This window comes from Pipra filicauda, unplaced genomic scaffold, assembly GCF_003945595.2.
Source record: "Pipra filicauda isolate LSUMZ 115617 unplaced genomic scaffold, ASM394559v2 scaffold885_size103695_pilon, whole genome shotgun sequence".
Lineage (NCBI taxonomy): Eukaryota > Metazoa > Chordata > Aves > Passeriformes > Pipridae > Pipra > Pipra filicauda.
The window spans coordinates 55,354-78,427 of record NW_024105070.1 but is presented as its reverse complement, the minus strand read 5'-3'; the positions used below and the strand labels follow the sequence as shown (position 1 = coordinate 78,427).

The 23,074-nt window shown below is 42.8% G+C and overlaps 1 protein-coding gene across 1 annotated transcript; it reads right to left on the bottom strand.

Annotated features, from left to right (window-relative positions):
• Positions 1 to 323: 323 nt before the first annotated feature.
• On the bottom strand, positions 324 to 18,261 carry LOC114001298 (centromere protein C-like). Its single transcript, XM_027746352.2, is given in 18 exon segments — positions 324 to 562; positions 1,652 to 1,742; positions 2,189 to 2,343; positions 2,633 to 2,731; positions 4,989 to 5,087; positions 5,900 to 6,004; positions 7,078 to 7,146; positions 8,093 to 8,166; positions 9,384 to 9,422; positions 9,994 to 10,843; positions 11,507 to 11,886; positions 12,486 to 12,689; positions 13,579 to 13,795; positions 13,889 to 13,979; positions 15,044 to 15,141; positions 15,466 to 15,527; positions 16,448 to 16,494; positions 18,121 to 18,261. Coding segments are annotated over 18 exon segments (2,892 nt in total). The 3' UTR covers positions 324 to 491.
• Positions 18,262 to 23,074: the final 4,813 nt, after the last annotated feature.

The window sequence follows — 23,074 nt, the reverse complement described above, 5'->3', positions numbered from 1 at the left end:
TACCCCATGTATCCCCAGCTGACATATTAAAGAAATGTTCGATCCAATGGTTTCTGGTCATTGGGTTTAATTCTTTTTTTCCCCCCTTTGATTCCATGAAACTGCAAAGATATCTTAGGTTTGTTTAATACCATGAAGTTTAAACAACTCCAAAGAAACAGATGAAAAATTTCAGTTGGTGGCATCTTTGAAGCCACTCAAGATAACTTACATTAGCTATAAATATTTACAAGTCAAACTCATACAACTACCTGCATTTTCAAAACCACATGGAAAGCTAGAAAATCAATTCTGAAGTTATTTAAAATCAAAGAGATCAAAACTGATTTGCATTACTTAATATTTATTGATACAAAGGAAAAAATAATTTGCAACAAGCTATGTATTTACTATTTACACAGAAGAAAGATCTTTAAGATCAATGAAACAACCTGCCCCTAAAACTGGAGTGTCAGATGAAAACCTTCAGTGTTCTTCAGAATTCCTTTGCATTAGATGACCTTCAATTTGCAGGTAAAGTTATGGGGAAGAGGTATCCAACAATGTATTTCTTGCTTTTGGTCTAAATTATAAAAAGAACAGAAATTCGTTCAAATTAACACAGTTAAAAATAGGCCTATCTGTGCCATAATAGTGTCCTTTACTGTGAAGAAATGGATAGCAGTGGCCATTCACCAGCAGCCAAGCGCTCTGGCACACCCCACACGGATGGCCAGCTGTGCAACATGGAAAAGGCTGCTTTCCAGTTGAGGTGTAAAGCATCAGGGTCTTCCCAACACAAGCATGAACTATACTTCTAGAAGAGCAGCTTCCACAGCATGGGAGTCTCCGACTTCACAGGATGGCTGAGATTGGAGAGAAGCTCTGGAAGGCATTTGGTCCAACACTTTGCTCAAGCAGGACCACCTGTATCCAGTTGCACTGGATACAGGTAAGCTCTCTTTCGCCACAGACGAGCTTCTGTCTCCTGATCTCTTCTGTACCTCTTGACCTCTCCACAGCTACCACAACAGTGAGGATGCCAAGTGTGTACACAAATACTCTAACATGCTTTAGAAATACACACTCCCACCCATGGCAGTGGGTAAGACAGAACAGAGATAAAAGGTTCTGAACTATGTAGACAGAGCAGTTCCACATGGAAGGATATATCAAATGAGCTTGGCAGGTCTCAGCTCCATCTCCAAGAGAAGTGTATGAAGCTGATCCTGAGGGGCCACCCAAGCTTTGCAGCTCATTCAGTCTAGACTCCCTCTTAGACACCGCAGAAACATCAAAGCCCAGGAAGATTACTTTGTCCTGGCATTTACCAGAATAGTCAAGCAGCAACAGGGTGTGAGAGGGCACTTACATCCACACCCACATCTGCAGCAGTGGGCATGTGCTGCCATGCTAGACCTCTGTGCCAAAACCAGCTGGTGCCAAACTGCATTCCCACTGGCAAGAGGAATGAAGATGTAAGAGCAGGTGAATGCCTGGACTAGCCGGCCAGTACAAAATCAGGGTATGGCATGGTGCCTAAGTGATGGCCCTATACCTTCCCACTCTCTATTCCATCTCTCTTTCAGTCACTAAGTTTGGTTTTGATTCCCAGCACGCTAATTCAGTCTCAACCACCTCCAACAAATTGGTTTTAGACACATGTACTCACCTGGAGGAACATAGAAGGAGTCTCCTGTACTCAGATAATATGATGTCTTATGTAATGTAACAATAATTTTGCCACGGATAATATGGAAAGCCTTAATGAAAGCCAAAGGATTCTAAGATTAGCAATGCTTCCTTTGCAAACATTTCAGAAAGTTATCCCAGAAAACATTTGCACACATGTTGTAACAAAGATAAAAAACAAAATAAACTGGCAGAACTGCAATCCCTTTTTTCCCCCACACTGCTGAAAAATAAGATGCGCACCTCAAAAGGGGGATGGGGTCGTCTTATTTATTTGATACTTCTGTCTTGCCTGCAAGATCTAGACAGTAAGTGCACATAGACATAAAGATTTAGTATGACACAGAGGGCAATGTGCATGCAAAGTACCTCTAGCAAATGATTCATTAACATTTATGTGCATTCAGGGAGGGAAAGCCCCTGGAAAACCCGTCAGCTTCATATGTTACTTCCAACCACACTAAGATCTCCTGTTTACACAGTCAGTTTTATAAAAATAAGAAAAAAGCACACTTACTATTGTATCCATGTGGACAAACTGGTGTCCCTTTTCCTTAAGTGGTTTCAAAATCAATTTGCCAGTTGCAAAAACAGATGTATTCAGATTTTTGTATATTTCTACCGCTTCGTCTTTGAAGGAGCAAGCGTGACTGCTTTCAGTGTTAACACATTCTACAGAAAAGTCCAGGAGATTAGCATTAATGCTCTCATATAATTAGTCTTGTTATTTGCTCAATGCATTACATATTGTTTTAGTGCAACACCTTCAAAAGCTATATTCAATATTTAGCTGAAAAATCAAGACACTTTTTGTTTTCCTCAGAACTTTCTCCAGAAGAGCAATGACTATTTCAATAGTTTACCTTTTTATGCCCAATGTGGCATGAACAATTTTTTTCTTATCATTCTAAACACAGCTTATATAATTCACAAAGTCCCTTGGCCACATCCTTCAACTCACCTAGAACTACCTCCTCATTTGTTTCTGGGTCCAGTACAACGGTTGGCTTAGAAGTATCAGCTAGGTTGTGATCCAAACTTGCAGGTATCTCTCTTCTATCTGAGGAAACAAAGAAACCAAAACAAAATCAGAGAAATTATCACTATGCATTTTAAAAACTTATTGAACTACAACTTTTCCACAATTCTAATGTCACATGTTAAGTACTTAAACTTGTTTTAATAAGTGAACTAAACAGACTGAATACACTTCATTTAAATAAAAGGAAACCATCCGTAACAATTCCTTGAAAATGTAATTTTCATTGAAATCATTTCTGTGTGTAATAGATGAAGGCTCTCTAAATCCTAAGAAACTTGCCAGGGGAATGCCAACTATTTATCCTGTGCTATTAACAACAGTATTTATTCAGAAGTATCTGTATTTTCAGAGAAGTGCTTTTCTAGCAACAGATGCTGAGAGGATATAAAATACAGGATGAAGACTAAGTTTTTTTGCTTTTACCTATTGCTGATAAGGGAGATTTAAGAGATAAAGCATTCTAAAGACTAAGCGCATGTCCAATTTTCCTTTTCTCAAGAAATACCATTACAGGAATCTCACTGTATGTTGTAAATCTGAGAACTATTTCTATAATAAAAAGGATATAATAAAAAGGATTTTTCCAGAGCAGGAAATATCCTAAGAATCAATGACAACTCTACGCTTTTCAAACAGAAAATAGATGCTAGAAAATGTTCACAACAGAATATCCCAAAGCTCTCTTGCAGAATTCTCATAAGCAGACAATTTTAGCTCTACAACGCACAGGAAATTTCTTTAAATGCAACCAGAAGCAGCATGTTAAAGGCAAGCTGTTGCGCTTTGTAGGCACTCATGGCTGCTTAAATACCCTTACACCAAGACAGTCAGAGGTAGGAAGAAAGTTGCTGTGTTTGAACAGCTCTGTTCCAACATAACCATCTCTGGATAAAGAGAAGCAGCATCAGGTGTAACTCTATAGCTATAACAACAGAATTTTTATTGTATCAATAGGATTTGAGAATTCGTGCTAGAAATTTTACTCAGCTGACAGTCCCTATATATGCCTCACTAAAACTGAAGGATGTGAGCAAAGGATCTCTGAGGATGGATGTCTGTTAGAGAGGAAATCGATCACTTCTGGAAGACAGCTCAAATGCACCCAAAGCAACCAATAGCTCTTGTAAGATACAACATAAACAGTCACTACCAGCTCAGGTTCACATGCACTGCAAATTATTTATATTACAACGTAAACTGTACTTGATTGATCTAGACCAGGAGTCTGTCTCCCATCAGTGGCCAAAAGCAGGTACTCCTTCCATCCCCAGAAATGCCATAACAGAGCAATGGCACTTCCATGGAATACTTCCCACCTCTAACCTGGAGCTCATACATATTTAGACAGTTAAGTCTCCTGTTAATGTATCTAGATCTCGTCTGGAATCTACACAAATATTTTTGTCCACAATATTATGGGGCAAGGAGCACATAGTGAGAATGGCCACCTTATTCTGCTAAAGAACTCAGCTCTCCATATCTTCCTGCCACAACTTCTAGTTCTTGTGTTTAAAAACAAACATATAAAAAAAAAGCCAATAAAACAATTTATTCCTATTTCCCTTCTCCACACCACTTGTGATTTTATAGGTCTTTCTCAGGCCGCCACAGAACTCCCCTGAGGGCTGAGGAGTCTTCACTACGTAGTTGCTTCTGCACAGAAGTCCTCTCATGTTTTTGATGAGCTTTCCCTGAACCTTCTCTAGTCCTACCACTTTCTTCTTGAGTTAAGGGATAAAATTCACATGAAACACTCTAGAAAATCAGATATTTTTACCAACAGTGACCATTTTCTTCCTTATTTCTCGGATTATTATTTCAGCCCCGATTTGTTTTAGAACTGTGTTAGGACCATATGGCATTATCCATTCTTGTTAGTATTTGTTTTATTAGCTCTATAACTTCACCGAGAAATGTTTCAGTTTCAAACCGCAGTTCTAGACTGCACATTAGCATCACGATCTGAACACAAACAGAAGTACAGTTTATTTTTTTTCTACCCCTGCTTTAAAGGCACAACAACACTTCTGGGTATGTTCTGTATTTCTTCCTTTCTTCTGAAAAGTTAACGTTTTTATAACAAGAATATACAGCATTGCTACAGATAAAGTAAGAACAGGTTTTTCCACATCACGTTAATAGATTTTGTTATAAAATTATTTTCATCCACAGAGAGAATCAAGTGTTACACGAGGAATATCTTACAGCAATAGAGTATTTGATTACAGATAACTTTGTTTCTAAGTATCCAAAGGGAAAAAGTCTGTGTTCGTACTTGTTTTGTTGGCTTTCTGCTTGTGACGATCCTTCCTCTGTCTATTCTTACTGCGAGATTGTGTTTCTGGATGCACTAATCCACTAATCACAAGCCCTCCTGAAACAAAAGGAAGTTAAACAAAGCTTGCTAACTCACAGTAACCTTAAAAACTTACACAACCAACAAGCATTTTAACCGAGAATATACTTCCTTGATGCTGAAATTTTCAGACAGCTTTAGAAAGCCAGAACAAACCAAAAAGCTTTTCATTATTAAGTCTTCTGGAGTGCAAGGCAACTTGAGATATTTTGAAAATAATATTTATCAAATTTCAGTCACAGAGCATTTCAGAAAGCCATGATATGAAAGCAATTTTTTAAGAAAAAATATCAGTTTTAGGAACGCAAAGAAATACTATTCTCAAGCAAATTAATTAATTAAGAAAAGACAAAATATTAGGCTGCATTGGTCAGAAAAAATCCAAGAGAACAAGATATATTTGTTCACTTAGGGAATTTAACACTGAGACTGGATAAAATATTAGAGTATCTGCTCTGGAAAACAATCCTCGCACAAAGAGAAATGCTCCAATGAATGATCCAGCAGATTGTCTCTTTTTCCAGTATCATACACAATCTCTGATGTAATAAACCTACTAGTATAGAGAAACTGTTCTGTTCTTCTCTAAACAGTGAAGGCAAAGTAACTTAACATACTCTCCTGATGCTATTTTCAGCTGACAAGGGAATATCAGGAATGAAAAGGACTACATGGAAAGGTGACTAAATGGCTAGTGACCATAAATAATCTTAAAAAAAAAAATTACCCAAAAGTAAGCCTCTCAAAGTCCTCATGGCACAAGATCAACCCACAGATTTTTCTTTACTGCCCCATCAGAAGGAAGCAAATAGGTATTTTGGAACTAATACCTGAAGAGTTCATAGTATAGTTTATGCGCTCGCCTCTCCAATATTCCAGAGGTCTCAGCCGTATCCTTTTCGTTCGACGAACCTTAGGTGTGTTGGAAGGCATTACTAATTTGAAGGATGACATAATTCATATTAAACATGAAAGGAAAATTCAGAGATGGAAAATATTAAGTATCCTTTGCTGTTTTGCTGTATCACAAGGAGGGGGTCAGGTGATATTGCTATCGTGACAGGAAAATGGGATCCAAATATTGACAAAAGCCCTCTTTTGCATACATCACTATTTCACTCTCCTTTTTCTTAAACAATCACCACACTGACTTTATATTATACTTAGTTCTATGTATCTTAGTGAATCACTGAGACATGGACTTAGGAGCTCAAGCACAAGGACAGAAAACATGCTACAACTGTGAAGACAAAGCTCTCGACAAAGGACCCAGCCTAAATCTGAGGGATTTCATTAGCAGCAGTGGAAAGGCACTGCCTTAGTTATGGCAAGGGGAGAGTAAGAGGCTGCATACGCAGCTCCTCCCCTTCCAGATTCACAAGTCCCATTTCTGAGGTCCAGAAGAATGGCACTTCTGCCAACAGAAACTCCACCTATTTCCAAGATTTCTCAGATATTTATCTTCAGATGTACTTATTACATAGTCTCAACTTTCAAGTTGTCTAAGCTGCCATATAGGAATACAGTAAGATATATTTTAGTATTTGGAAGGAAGACTAAAAGCCCTTTAAGAGCTAAGAGCAAATTAGTCAAGATATTTAAATGTTAAAAATGGTAAATATAAAAAACTTGATGAAATAGTTTTTGAAGGTAGACAACTAAAGTGTTGTGCATAAAATAATAATGAAGGCCATAAAAAGAACCCAATATAAAACAGACAAGCATGGGACTGCAATCGACTGCACACGCATTGTTCCATCCTATCCAGACTCAGACCACCACAGAAGGCAGGTTATTGGCACCATCAGTTATACTGCGTAAAACTAATACAAACTCTTACTGTTCTCACTGAACTGTGGGTTTGTCCTGACTCAGTTGTTTAGGAATACATTCAGTGCAGGTAGCTCAGTGTGCAGCTGCACGCCAGTCTCCTTCAGCAAACTTTACATCAAGTTGGAAATACATTTGTATTTACACACTTACATTATGATATTTTAAATAATCTTACCTATTTTATGCCTTGCTATGTTGTCTGACAATGGATCTCTCACTTTGTAATTCAAGTCATCAAAAGTCTCTGTAAACACATTCAAAAAACCACTACCATAGGCATTTACTATTCCTGACTTTTATTCAATATACCCACTAAAAGTAACCAAGGGTAATACAAGTCCCAATGATAGTGTTCCCTCTTAACACATTTTGCTATAAACATGTATGAAACCCAATGTAGATAAGCAGTATATGCAATCAGTAAGCTTGAAAATTACATGAAAACTATATATTCAAGTAAATATTCTTCAGACCTATCCCTCTTGATAAAACACACATTGGAAAATTATGACAAAGTGCAAGGTCAATCAGCTTCATATCACTCAAACCTAGCTTTAGAACAAACTTCTTACAAGAACACACACAAAATTAGGTCTCTGAAGAAAGCACCGCATGAACTAATAACATTCGCATATTCACTTTTGGCTCTAAAAGACTAACAAAATGACTTTTTATCTCCAAGGCTCATGTTCATTATGACAACACGTACAACTCATGTTGTGAAACTTAAAATCCAAACCAACCAAACAAAACTTTAAAAAAAAAACCAGACACCACAAACCAAACCAAGCAAACAAAACACCCCAAACCAAAACATTCTTGGGTGAACAGGCCATCGGGCTGTACACTTTGGTCCAGGGTGGCCTGAAGTGATTGCATTTAGTACCATCACATGGCAACACATCAAACTGGTACAAACAGAGCCTGAAAAATGTGTTCAAAATATTTTGGAGCGATAACTTTATCCCAGTAGGCTTGATGCCAAACCCTGGAGGGCTTGTTCTTCCAAAGCTAACACAACATAAAGCTGGCATGGCATACCACCTACTTGGACAGAAATGTAACCACAGCCAATAAAATCCGCATTTGTTCTGGACAAGCTGAATACAAGAGAAATTACTGAACCATCAGTTACAGTTTATAAGAAGCTTATACATAAAATGCAAGAAAATATCAACTTTAAACATTACCTGATGATGTATCATACTGTTCACAAGACTTAGTGCTGGAATCAAATTTATCGCAATGTTCTAGAACAGGCCCACTGCAAAAGAATAAAAAATAAACCTGCTTAAAGATGTTAAATGTCAAAGGAACATTACAGCACTACCATATATATAAAAGTTAAGTTTTTTTCAGATCATGTGGTCTGGGTTTTATTTTTCTTTTAAACATCTGTCTACAGTGATTAGACACTAAAGCAAATGACTGCTAGTTAGAAATCATAGGTCTGAAATTCATCAACTCCTCCTCTACTCAGTCACCAGGCAGAAAAATTAGTGTTCACACCTCCTCTCTAAACAGGTTTCTTAAACTTCTTTTTTTCTCCCTTCCAGAATAAAGATACTTTCTTCTGTAGCATTACCTTTCAAACAATTTTCCATATACTGTGATTATGGTACTGCTTTAAAGAAATGTTTTGCATACTATAAGGAATGGACAGTAAAATAGTTTGTCTTTGTAATGAGTAGTCTGTCATGAAATCTCCCCCATAAAATGACAATTTATATGTGTGACACCACCAGAGATTCTTTAGCAACCAAATCACTTCTAACAGGACCTCTCTTGCAGCCTTAGCATCAGTACCCTTCACCTTCCTTCTTCCTCCATCTGTGGCTGTGCTTCACTGCTTTTACTGTGCCAGTGAAGTTCACCTGTTATCCCCCTAAACTCCAAAAGATGCATTTAAATTACCTAAATTACCAAACCTACACTACAAAGTCGTCCAAGTAAGTCGGCGGTAGTCTCCCTTATAATTAAAAACCCCACATTTTTCTGCAGAATGACTGCTTAAGAATTCAATAAATTCACAGACTGCCACTCCTGTTTGCTTTGTCATTAAGTTCCCATCCCGTGAAGGGGAAGATACATGCCTATCTACATGCAAAAAGTTTGGATCATAGATACAGCTCTATACCCCACTTAACGGCAACTTTATTAGTACAGCTGCTATTAGTTCTAGGGGCACTGGTATTTCTGTTCCAAAATCACACACTAATGTGGAAGCAAACCTCAAAGGAAAAAAATCCCCTAAGGCAAGAAACCTACTAGGACCCCTCATTTATGACAGGAAGAAAAATTTTACTAGTTTATTAACTGTATTAATGCAGTATTTAAAATCCTCAAGCGTGAATTACAATTCTTTTCTACTAGGTGCTTCACTAGTAGAGCACAGAATGGGGTAGTACTACCAAACTCTTCTGTCTCAGTGGGGCAGAAGTGAGATTAAATTCAAGGTTTTCAGACAACTCAAGAAATTACCTTTCATAGTTCACAACCTTCTCAGCCACAAAGGAATATCTAGAAGAGAAAAAATTATTCTTAGTACATTTTAGGGTTGAGTCAATTTTACTTAATGAAAGGAACCTGTAGGGCAATAATTTTATATCCTGAACAAAACCATAAAAAGACATTAAAAAAAAATTAAAAAACAATGCAAAGAACAACTATTAAAAACTGGTTTTAGGCTCCTTAAACTTCCGTCTTTAGATTGCCTACGACTAGAAAGTTACATCCACAAAAATATATACAATAGCTGAAGAATTAAATGCTGTATTTTCCAAATTTCATTTAAAAATACAACAAACCTGACAGTGAAGTTACTCCGTGGTGGTAGGATTGTATCTACTACACAAGTCTCACGAGAACAGTTTAACCAGCACAAACTTCCTCATGTAAAAGACACTAGATTTGGCACCCACGTTTGAGAACAGGATGTTGACTACACCACTTGGTTTCTCTATTAACTATTTGACCAATCTCAAACTATCTCGTAGTTCAATTGGGCCATCACTGCTTAAAAGTTAACAAGGTGTGTTTAATTATCTACCAAGTTATACCACGCTCGTAAGGAATCACATAAAAAGCTTACTGTGGTCCATGTTGCCTGTTACGTTTTCTTTTGTTATTTTTCATTTTTACATCTGATAACTTCTGTTTTTTCCTTGCCATGTTCTGTACAGAAGAGCTGTCAGAATCTGTTTGAGACTCAGTGTCCTCAGGGTTTGAGGAAACAGCTTTATTGGTTCTGCAAGGAATCTTTCCGGGTATCTTCCCTGAATACTTGGCTGGCAACTGCTTCTTTTCAGAATTCTTCACACTGTCCATGGGATGCTGTAGTGCTTTCACAGGAGATTGGTTATTTGCACCACCAGGTGACTCCAATGTGTGCAACACATTTCTAGGCTTTTCAGACACAGCCAATTTCTGAATCACGGGAGTCTCTAATTTCTGACGCAAGGGTGTGGTACGCACATCTTTCAAATCTACAGGCTCTCTTTCATGCTCTTCTTCACTAGGTTCACTGTCAGAACTCTTCTCTCTTTGCAACTGAGGTTTTTTACTACTGCTTTTCTGGACAGATTTTTTAAGCTCCTTCCTTGAACTTAATGCCGCTTTCTTAGCTACTTTAACCTTAGGAAGTTTCTGCTTAGCAGTTTGTTTCCTCTTATCTAAATGCTGAGAAGCTTTTGAAGCTGACTGCAGATTCTTGGAAGACTTGAGAGACTTTTTTGGAGACACAGTCTGCTCTTGTTGATGCCCAGATGAGGGCATAGGCAAATCTTCACTTGGCAGCACCCTTGTTTTACATTTTTCTGCATCAGATGTTTCTCTTTCTAATCCAGATCATGACAATATCAGTTCTTCAGCTTCTGGTTTCCAGGATGTGTTCTTTTTCTGGTTTGGAGAGTCTTGCCTAAGTGCGTCCTTTTTAGTCTTTCCTATCAATACACAAAACATTTGGACATCAATATCTTTTTACATTAAACAGATACATGTTGACATCTGAATGCCTAAAAATAAACCAAAAATTCAAAATGGGAAAACATACAAACAAAAGGTATCACAAAACCAGGTTTGTTCCCGAAGGCTAAAAGAAGGCCTTCTCTAAACTAGAGTGTATAAAAAAACCTTTTTAGTGTACTTCCAGTATTTCCTAACAGAAAAAAAAGGGAGCAGAAATGTCACATTTAGCTTACTATCCAGTTTTCAGTGTTTCCTGCTACAAACCTTTTCACAAATAATTCCTAAAACCCAATCCCCTTCAGTTTGAAGCATGTGTCTTAACCTCCTTCCTACCTACCTTCTACCCTACGTACCCTACCATGTGGGTACCTACCTTCTACACCAGCTCATAAGGAAAGACAACACCACTAAATTAATTTTCAACATCCTAACAGGAAGGGTAAAGAGGATGGGAAAAGTAAAAACACTCTGTCTCACTGCCTCATACACTTCCAAATCTAACTGTGGAACTGAAACATCAAAAAGGAATCCATTAATGTCTCCTATCTACTTTATTATAATTTCCTAATAAACCACCACAAAATAATCCAGTAATATGACCTGGAAGGAAACGTTTAAGGAGCTGTTAAAGAACTTACCTGTATGAGTACTCTTTTGGCTTTGAGATTTAAGGACATTTCCTTCACTGTTAGAGATTGGATCCGGTTTCAACGTTCTTTCGATGTCAAAGGCTCCAGCATCCAGATTATTCAGTTTCTGTTTAGTAAGTGCTTCAACCTGTGCTTTCCTGTTCTTGCCTTTCTTACTCTGTGTCTTCTTCTGTTCAGAGGGCTGAGATTTAGAAACAGGAGTTGCAGAGCCATCTTTTTTTGATTTTCTTTTCTTACTGGGTATTGAAATCCAAGAAGTAAATGATGCACCACCTGAGTCATCAATTAAAAATTCACATTCATTTTCGATTTCCATATCTTGATCTTTCACAGGAGGAGGTGATGGAGGTGATATCGAGGCTGAATATCTACAGAAAGGAGTGACAATGACAAATCATTTTGGGCGGTGGGGTAAATTGCCTTACAATCTTTAAGATCCAGTGGTGATTCCAGAACACCTAAACACAGTACAGAACATTCTTCAGAACGCATTCATTCATTGCTCTTCAAGCTTCCAAAAAGAGCACAAGGCCTGCTTCTTCTTGCTGATGCTGGACAGTCAACTGGACAGACACTGGACCGTCAATTTCCTACGTAAGCAGCCAGATCCAGACTAGCTCTGAGAAAAGACTGCTTGCTCACTGTAAACTTCAAAATCACATAAGGTTTTCCTGAATCCTCTAGGCTACCTATCAAAACATCTCAGGGTCTATCTGAAACACTATTCAACAGACATTATTCAACACACCATTTTACTGGCAGACAAAACCAAGAGCACTGTTAAATTCTACACAAAATTTTGAAACAACCATTCAAACCCTTTCTCAAGTGGCATTTTTAAGTAATGGTCGACTATCACAAAACATGCTCCCAGACTTTGTTTATAGATAAAAGGATGTTGTTCCGATATTCAGACCAGAGTTATTTTAATAGCAAATTATGTTCCATATTAAGCCTCAAAACAAACCTCTGTCAAAGTGTTCCTGTTGCTACAGCTGCTAAGAGAGCTGAAGAGAAAGTCTTCTCTTTCTGCACAGAAGATGTAGCAACAGGTTCTGTTCCTTGCACAAGAACAACCTGCTCATCTCTCCCAGTCTGAGGTCCTTCCAAATTTTCAACTTCTCCACAGTTCTTTGCTGCAGTAGGTGTATTCCAACCATCAAGACATAATCTATGTATGAAAAACAGCATTCAGATATATTGCTATAAATCTTGTGAGTGCACAAGAAAGTATTGTGAGGAAGAACAGATGCTCCTGCTGACAGTGTCTCACTTAGGAATGAGTTTCCCCTTGGTAATTTGCTGAAACACGCCTAGCTGTAGTACTTCCCAGCACAGCAGCATGTGTCCAAAGCAATACAGAGTCTTATGGTGACTCTTGAGCAAAGTAAAGGCTGCTCAGTAAGACAAATTCCTAATTTGTCCTAATGTGCTTCAGAAATTGTCAGGTTTCCTAGACTGTAGGTACACTGTCTTCCCAATCTCACTCCATCAATGGGAATCAATGGGATCAGTGTCAGTCCATCTCTATGATCTACCCTACAGGCTCAGCCCTCCAGGAAAGCAGAACTGTGGTAAGGACCACTGGCCAATATTGCAGTTGGGCTTCAAATTTTCCTGTGGGGAGACAGAGATCCCAGCTTAAGTTTTTCGATTTCGTATAAAAAACTCGTCTATTCAGAGTGAGAAGAATGATGACTGTTCATTTCTACTTTAACAAATTCGTGTTAACTTCTAAGGTCAATACTGTCAGTAGGATTCACTGAAAAAGTCTGGACTACTTAAGAAGCTGATACTTTGGTGAACTTTTCTGCAAAGAGTTCAAGTCTATTCTGACAGGCTTCCTACACTTGGGTGCTGCACTTATCACCAGAATATTTAATAAAAAATAATTCTGTCCTTCCTAAAAACAGATATGGAAATTTTCTAAAAAGCTTGGAATTATTTTTTATGAGTTCACAATCTAAACTTATAAACGATGGAAACCACTGTGTTGATTTACCCTAAGGTGGAGGGCACACAGGGGATGTAACACCACAGCCATGTTCAGCTCTACTTACTTAACTACTGGAGAACTTTTCCCTTTCTCCAAAGGAAAAGGTGATCCAACAGACCCGTGATCATCCTCGGGGTCCAAAAACATGGCAAGACTTCGGCACAGCGCTTCAACATCTTCTAATGTAGTTGTTTTGCTTTCAGACACAGGAGACTCTGTTTTTCTAGAAACATCTACATAATCATGTATTGCAGGCTTCAAGGGTGATTCACATGACTGTCCTGCCATATATAGAGAACAGGTTTAATTCCTCTACTCAAAACCTTACAAAAAACCCCCCGAGAAACCCTTAGCTCAGTACTAGTGGGACCAACCTCTGCTGCTGACTGGTTTTAGCAGTGATGCAGGTGAGGATTCTGGAGAATAACAGGCTCTTTTCACAGAGTTGGTTGATCCTGCCTTTGGCTGTCATAGTTGGTAACGAATAATGAGACAAAGTAAAATAGTTGATAAAGCAACAGTATTTTGATAGGAATACAAATTTCTACAGAACACGATATACTTTCCTTCCCTTAAATCACACTGTGATGTGAATCACAGTTCAATTTTAACTAAACACTTCAACTTTCTATCAAGTAAGACTTTCTAGAAGTAACTATAAATTTCAAATAACAGGGAAAACAGTGTGTACAGCAAAAGTCTATATGCAGCTTTAAACAGGCATCCTGCTAGTCTCCAGGCAAGCTATTCTTTTCATTAGAATGAATTATTTTAAACAATTTAATTCACCTTTCTTAAGACAGGCTGAGGTTTTGCAAGAAATTATTTGACATTATATGCTATTCTAACATCAAATTAAGTAAACAAACATCACTATAAAGGATGCCTGTTCTCAACCCTGCCATTAACGGAATATCCTATTTAAAAAAAATAGAATCAAAACATTAAAATTAAATATACAAACTAGATTATTGGCATCATTTCCCCAGCACACTAACAAGGCCTTCAACTTGTTTCCACTCTTCAAGAAAGATACATAAAGTTATTGTACAGATACCTATCAGGAGTTAACGAGTTTTTGTACAAGCATCACCTTTCAACTCTACTGTTCACCATTTAGCTAAGAACTGTGTCCATATATCTAGCAAAGTGGCCAAAACCAACTCCAACGGAGTCCAAGACAGCCATACCCACCAGCAGTAATAAGGCAGCGTGCTCCAACCTGAGACCATAAAAAATTTAAGTGTCCTGGACAAAAAGCTGAAAAAGCTTTCACTAGAAAAAAACCTGGAAAATAAGCTATTAAACAAATCTAATTACAGAATATTTACTGTTAGAGCACAACAAATAAGAAAAAAAACCATTATCAACAACTATTACAGATGGTTAAATTGTAGCCTATATACTGTTACAAGTGGCATATGGAGCTTCTTCAATGCTCATACAGAACTAAATCCTACAGAACTAAATTTGGACCCCAGTGAAACTGTACCCAAAGCTATACTGTGACATTGCCATAACTAACTTACGCTTTGGCTCTGCATTGAAGTCCTCTTCCTATTTTTGACAACAGGAGCTGAGCAAAGGGTTGTATTTGGAGAGTTTATTGTCAGATCACTGCTGCAACCTATGAAGAAAACACTGTAAGTATGGGGATCTTGGAATTGTCCAGGTCTCATTTATTTTAACAAGTTGCTACAGCTATTAAGGTCACATAAATCCAAACAAGAAAGGAATCAGCTACTCAGGAAAGATTACCTTTATAAGACAGCTAAGACACAGTTTTAAGCAGCTGGGAGGGGGGTGCTTTTCAAGACCCTAAAAAAACTTTATTTTTACCCATTTTATCTCTAATTTTCATTTCTATTTACTTACCACTAAATATAATATAAAGAAGAAATTATTTCTTCTTTTACCAGCAAATTGAGTAAAACACCAAATAAGAGCTTACTTTCAAAACAATCCTCTATAAGTTTCAGTACGTTTTGACCTGGCTGTACATCAATCTTACTTCTAGAAAGAAGACAAAAAAAAATATTTTAAATCAAAAATATCAAATGTTCTTATCCCAGCAATAATAAAGCAGCAAAGTTCTTACTTCTCAATATTTTAAATTATTATTTCCTCTAGTCTCAGCTTCAAGATACTTTTACCTATCATTTCCACACATAGATATCTGCCAAGAAACTTGTCAAAATAAGAATTCCAGGGAAAAAAGCCTCACTGCCACAGATTATGATGAGAATGAAGAATTCTCTCTACAGAAAAGAAAACACACAACTACTTCCCTGAGGTAAAAGAGCTTTGGGGTGAAGAAAGTCTCTCTTGAAATAAACATTTTTGGGGCAGAAGTGAGCGATTCACTAGCCAGACAATGTTGATCAAAACCAAAATAACACTAGAAAAGACATGGAGTATTACTCCCATAATGATCATTATACACAGCTGATTTGGTAGATTTGGTAAGCTCGTGAAATGCAAGTCTAAAAATGGATTCCAGCAACAAGAACTTCACAGGCTTCTGACGTGCCTTTAAAGAATGCTACAGCACTGCAAATACTCCAACTCATCTCTAGCATTTACCAGCAAGGTCCAAATACGCTGGAACTCTGTGTGGGCTTCATTTCTCTACTTCTCAAAAGGCAAAATGTCTGCACAGACGACTCCTTCCGTACTCAGGCAGCCTAGTTAGGAGCACCTTAGGTATAACAACAACATAGTTTGCTGCCTCAGCAAAGGAAACAAAGGAAAACCTTGGGGCTTTGTCCCCCAGCACTGTTTGCTCCTCCCACCACTAAGAAATACAAGAAATTTGGGAAACATCGTATGATCGGATTAATAGGATACACCGTATAGCTTTGACATTATGCTCTCGGATAAAAATCCACATAAGTTTTCCAGAATCTAAGAATAAAACTTCAGATGCAAATTACCCTCCTCCATGGCAGAATCTTGCTCTGTAGTCTTTTTTTAAATGATTCTGTGAAGAAATAAGAATAAGTTCTTACTAGGCATAATGACACTTGACAGGAAAACAAGTAAGCAAACATCAAGCATTCTCCAGCCATCGTAAACTAGTGGGAGAGTGGGAGTTACTGCAGCCCTGTTTTCCTTAGAATGCCAGAGCAGCTACAACCCCTGTAACAATTGCCAGAAATTCAGCTTTCCACAAGAACCATCAAAGCATCTGTTGCATTTGAAGTCAGAGAGTCTTACAGGAGACTTACGTGACAGAAATCACAGAGAATGTAAGGATTTGGTTACCATTTACTCAGGTGTAATGACTAATCTTTAAAGTAAGGAAGAGGAATGATCTACCACAAAGCAAGCCAGGACATAACCAAACATCCGCTGCTGTGTGTTAACTGCTCACGTGATGGTTCTTACCTGTTTGCCACAGGCACGACCACACTGACAGGCAGTGAGAACACATCGCTGTGCCATGGCAAAACTACAGCCTCAGTTAAGTCCCAGTGCCACCTCACACACTTGAAACCCAAATATAATCAAAGTCATTCAAATAGAAAACATGACTCCAGTCATCTACTACCACAACTGGAGCAGTAATACTTCAAACAGCAACATATTATCAGTGTTACCTTCTACACCAACAAATGAAATAAAGCCACTGACCTGGAAACAGGCAAAGAACATCAAGGATACAAATGGGAAGAAAGGTCTAGAAAAATTCAAGCGCTAAGCAGAGTGCAGTTTTTCACAGATGTGATAGGAAAACATCTAAAAAAATGTAAATGTTTAGCTGAAAAACAACTATGACCTCTTATTCATTTGTGTAAATTTAAAAAGTATGTGCAGCTTGGAGATTATCTAGTCCTAACACAACGGAAGTCAGCTCGTTTTTCAGAAGTTTGCTATACTGACAGTACTTTGCACTTTATGATTCCTCTTTGGATATTACTTCTGGTCACAAAAATAACCAACACCACATATGGACTGATTGCACTGGAAACTTTCAATATCAGCCTTAAGCAGCAGAAGGAAACTCTAGGTCACACGGGAAAACAACTGACCAAAAGCCACCTCTTCAGAAACTGTGCACACTCCAGTCAATCTGACACTCGGCCTTAAACCTCTTCCCCTTGCAGCAGAGTGTAGCACAATCCACTGGCACGCAGCCTTTCGCACTAAAGAGACTGAAAATCTCCGACAACGGACCTTTGAACAGTTCATTTATGAGTGTGTTCGCATTGTCCTACACATGAAGAGTTTTAAAACTCAAGATGAGCACGATTGTGGCGTGCCTGGACAAGTGTCCGGCTCTGTACGCGCTCACTCGCCCATGGAAGGCGGCTCTCCAGAGGCAGCCTGAGGGAAAAGGGGCTCCCGAGAGACAAGCCCTCGGAGCACAAGTGTCTGTGCAAGGGGCCCGGACCCGAGCCCGAAGGGCGCGGTGCACCAACTCCGGCCTCCCGCTCCTCAGGGAGAAGCGGAAGACCCCAGGGTGGGGCGGAAGAACGACCCCGGCCCTCCCCCGGGAACGCGCCGGGGGCCGCACCTCTGGCTGCCCACAGCGCACAGACAGACCGACAGGCAGGCGGACAGACCGACAGACAGACACACCCCCGCCATCCCCGCACTCTCTCACCAAGGCCTCCGCCATCCCGGGCCGGGGCTCGCGCGCGCCCCGCGCGCCGCTTTCGAACCTGGGCGCCTTTCCCGCCGCGCGCGCGCCCACGGCCGGCGGGGACAGCGGCGCCCCGGCCACGCCCCCCCGCCTCCGCCTCATTGGTCGGGGGCCGCCGCGCGCCAGTCAGGGACGCTACGTTTTGGCGCGCGCAGGAGCGGGGGCTGTCTCCGCCCTGGGCTACTTTCTTGCCTTCCCTTCCTTAAGGGGACCTGCACGGCGACGGGTCCCGTTTCTTTGTCCTCTCCTGGGAAACGCCAGTTCAAATTCTCGAGTTTCCAAATGGCCACTGACACTACGGGGAGCTGCAGTTTTTCCTGCAGCTACGGCGAGGCAGTGCATGGGAGAAGCAGCATCCCCAGAGAAAGCTTGGACGTGGCATAGCATCTCCGAACTTCTTTGGACTTCCTGGCGATGCAGCCTCTGTGAGGAGAGCTCTTCTGTGTCCCTCCTCCTGCTCCTCTCGCTCAGAGGACAAGAGAAGAGCCTGTCACACCTGAAGTGGATGTGGTGGAAGCAGCACATCTGCAGCAGGTCGAGGGGCAGAGTGCCGAGGCGGAACCGGTTGAGGAGGGCAGGGGAGGGAGAAGAAAGCAGAGGAGGGAGAGGAGGCGGACCGGCCGGAGCAGAGAGACGGGGCTGTTGGGGGCAGCGTTAGGCCGGGCGGTGGATCGGCGGATGCGGCTCTTTGGGGAGCCGGGCTGACGGCGCTGGCCGCGGTTCTGCTCGGTGCGCAAGGCTGGCGCCCGGGGACCGTGGTGGCCGCGGCTGAGATGGCCGTGCACGTCCCTCGAGGCTGCCGTCCGACCTGGCAGGTTCTTCACAGAGCTCAGTCTCCGAATTAGCCTTCCGTCCGTCCCTCCCTCTGCTCCAAAAAGCATTCCCGCGAAACACTCACCGCTCTTATTTTTGTGAAGCCCTTCTTTTTCCCTTGCGTTTCTCTCTGTCCTTCAGAGAACTCGTGCAGTCCGTGCTTTGTGTAGTAGTGAAACTGCCTCTTTCATAGGGGCGCTACATTGCTGCACTGTAGAAACTATTAAACGAGTTGTGCATTTCTAAGAAAATCCCCTGAAAGCTCCCAAGACGACCGTGTCAATGAATCCGTGTCTGCCAGGGCGCAGGAATACAGCTCCGTGTCCCCGAGACGGGGCCCGGAGAGTTAGAGGAAGGTCCAAAGTCCATCTCCCGGCGACGACAGCCGCCCCGCTGGCGCTCGCAGCTCTCGGCACCCTTTAGCAGCGCGCGCGAGGAGTTCGGGGCTGTGACCAGGGAGCTGCCGGTAGAAAGGGATACAATCGCCCATCCGTAGCTTGGCGTGTGAACACTTTACGGTGATCTCACTGCCTTCCCTTGTCTCCACCAATGTGTCCTACTGCCCCTGGGCTCTGCCTGCAGACACTGGCGGGGAGATAAAGACAAAAAGCCGTCAGAATTGCTTTTTGCACTGGATGTTGTTTCCCAGAAGAAAGGGCACAGAAAGAGTCAGGACCGTACGGAGAAGAATTTGACGAGACTGTCAAGGTGTGCAGTTGTGGAAGTGCCCATTAGAATTTGCTGGAGAGTTGAGTGCGGGAAAGAGAGGTGGATTTTTGGAGTCACTGAAGAATGGGAAGCTGCGCGACTGAGCTAAGCAAGAGAGAAAGGAAAGTAGAAAAGGGGAAGGACGGACTGCAGGAGGTCTCTGAAGGACAGAGAGTAAAGCAAGGAAACGGGAAGGGCTCGACAAAGAAAAGACCGGTGAGTGTTCCGAGGGAATACGTTATGGAGCAGAGGGAGGGACGGACGGAAGGCTAGTTGGGAGACTGAGCTCTGTGAAGAACCTGCCAGGCAGGACGGCAGCCGCGAGGGACCTGCACGGCAACTCCAGCCGCCGCCCCCCGGTCCCCGGGCGCCAGACTTGCGCACCGAGCAGAACCGCGGCCAGCGCCGCCAGTCCCGCTCTCCGCCAGCGCCGAATGCGCCGATCCGCCGCCCGGCCTCTCGCTGCCTCCGATAGCCCCGTCCCTGCTCCGGCCGGGCCGCCTCCTCTCCGCCTCCTCTCCCTCCTCTGTCTTCGTCTCCGTCCACTGCTCTCCTCATCCAGCTCAGCCCGGGTACTGTGCCGGCCGCCGACGGCTCTCGGGCTCTCGTCGGGTGCGGGCTGGATGCGGAGGGCCGCTGAGAGCGGTGGCAAGGGGGTGGCGGTCGGAGCTCTGCACCGCGGAGGCGGCGGAACCGGAGGAGGGCTGGGGAGGGAGAAGAAAGCAGAGGAGGGAGAGGAGGCGGACCGGCCGGAGCAGAGAGACGGGTCTGTTGGGGGCAGCGTTAGGCCGGGCGGTGGATCGGCGGATGCGGGTTTGATGCATGCATGGAAGTGTACCCCATGGAATCAAACGGGGAAAAAAAAGAATTTAATCCAATGACCAGAACCATTGGCTTGAACATTTCTTTAATATGTCAGCTGGGGATACATGGGGTATTCTACCCATCATGGATGAAGGATCTAGTATATATTTTGTAATATAAATACAGTGACGCTTTAAAGCCCCCCCCACTTCACAAGCAGTCGAGAATCAGTCTTTGATTTTGAGGTCATATTGCATCCTTGTTTTTATTCGTGTAGCAAGACTGCCATCTAGCGTCCATGTCTTCAGGGGGGGCAGTCATGTTCGGAGAGTGGTCTTCTCGGCTAATCAGGCCTCGTAGCATCTCTGCTTGATCTATCTAACCTCTAACTCCTAAATTAAATGTTCAAGGACAAACTAAGACACGTGTCTTAGAACTTCCCATTTGCTTAAACAATATTTAATTGACTTTCTTCTTAACAGAACAATCTCTTATTAAAGAAGATTCCTGAGGCATATAAGCTAATTTTTTGAAGATGGGCATACGATACACTCTCTATTCTTTTCCATGTGTTATCTACATTCTCTCTCCTGAAAATAACTGAAGTCTTAAAAGAATTGGGATATAATTTTTATCTAAGATAAAACTTCTGATGTACTAAGTCGTTTAGAAAGGAGATCCTCTCTCATTTTAGTGCCATTGTGACAATATTGGGCAGTGGACGGAGACGAAGACAGAGGAGGGAGAGGAGGCGGAGAGGAGGCGGCCCGGCCGGAGCAGGGACGGGGCTATCGGAGGCAGCGAGAGGCCGGGCGGCGGATCGGCGCATTCGGCGCTGGCGGAGAGCGGGACTGGCGGCGCTGGCCGCGGTTCTGCTCGGTGCGCAAGTCTGGCGCCCGGGGACCGGGGGGCGGCGGCTGGAGTTGCCGTGCAGGTCCCTCGCGGCTGCCCTCCTGCCTGGCAGGTTCTTCACAGAGCTCAGTCTCCCAACTAGCCTCCCGTCCGTCCCTCCCTCTGCTCCATAAAGTATTCCCTCGGAACTCTCACCCCTCTTTTCTTTGTCGAGCCCTTCCCGATTCCTTGCTTTACTCTCTGTCCTTCAGAGACCTCCTGCAGACCCTCCTTCCCCTTTTCTACTTTCCTTTCTCTTATGCTTAGCTCAGTCGCGCAGCTTCCCATTCTTCAGTGACTCCAAAATCCACCTCTCTTTCCCGCACTCAACTCTCCAGCAAATTCGAATGGACACTCCCACAACTGCACACCTTGACAGTCTCGTCAAATTCTTCTCCGTACGGTCCTGACTCTTTCTGTGCCCTTTCTTCTGGCAAACAACATCCAGTGCAAAAAGCAATTCTGACAGCTTTTTGTCTTTATCTCCCCGTCAGTGTCTGCAGGCAGAGCCCAGGGGCAGTAGGACACATTGGTGGAGACAAGGGAAGGCAGTGAGATCACCGTAAAGTGTTCACACGCCAAGCTACGGATGGGCGATTGTATCCCTTTCTACCGGCAGCTCCCTGGTCACAGCCCCGAACTCCTCGCGCGCGCTGCTAAAGGGTGCCGAGAGCTGCGAGCGCCAGCGGGGCGGCTGTCGTCGCCGGGAGATGGACTTTGGACCTTCCTCTAACTCTCCGGGCCCCGTCTCGGGGGACACGGAGCTGTATTCCTGCGCCCTGGCAGACACGGATTCATTGACACGGTCGTCTTGGGAGCTTTCAGGGGATTTTCTTAGAAATGCACAACTCGTTTAATAGTTTCTACAGTGCAGCAATGTAGCGCCCCTATGAAAGAGGCCGTTTCACTACTACACAAAGCACGGACTGCACGAGTTCTCGGAAGCACAGAGAGAAAAGCAAGGGAAAAAGAAGGGCTTCACAAAAATAAGAGCGGTGAGTGTTTCGCGGGAATACTTTTTGGAGCAGAGGGAGGGACGGACGGAAGGCTAGTTGGGAGACTGAGCTCTGTGAAGAACCTGCCAGACCGGACGGCAGCCTCGAGGGACCTGCACGGCCACCTCAGCCGAGGCCACCACGGTCCCCGGGCTCCAGCCTTGCGCACCGAGCAGAACCGCGGCCAGCGCCGCCAGCCCCGCTCCCCAAAGAGCCGCATCCACCGATCCGCCGCCCGGCCTCCCGCTGCCCCCAACAGCCCCGTCTCTCTGCTCCGGCCGGTCCGCCTCCTCTCCCTCCTCTGCTTTCTTCTCCCTCCCCTGCCCTCCTCAACCAGTTCCGCCTCGGCACTCTGCCCCTCGACCTGCTGCAGATGTGCTGCTTCCACCACATCCACTTCAGGTGTGACAGGCTCTTCTCTTGTCCTCTGAGCGAGAGGAGCAGGAGGAGGGACACAGAAGAGCTCTCCTCACACAGGCTGCATGGCCAGGAAGTCCAAAGAAGTTCGGAGATGCTATGCCACGTCCAAGCTTTCTCTGGGGATGGGGCTTCTCCCATGCACTGCCTCGCCGTAGCTGCAGAAAAAACTGCAGCTCCCCGTAGTGTCAGTGGCCATTTGGAAACTCGAGAATTTGAACTGGCGTTTCCCAGGAGAGGACAAAGAAACGGGACCCGTCGCCGTGCAGGTCCCCTTAAGGAAGGGA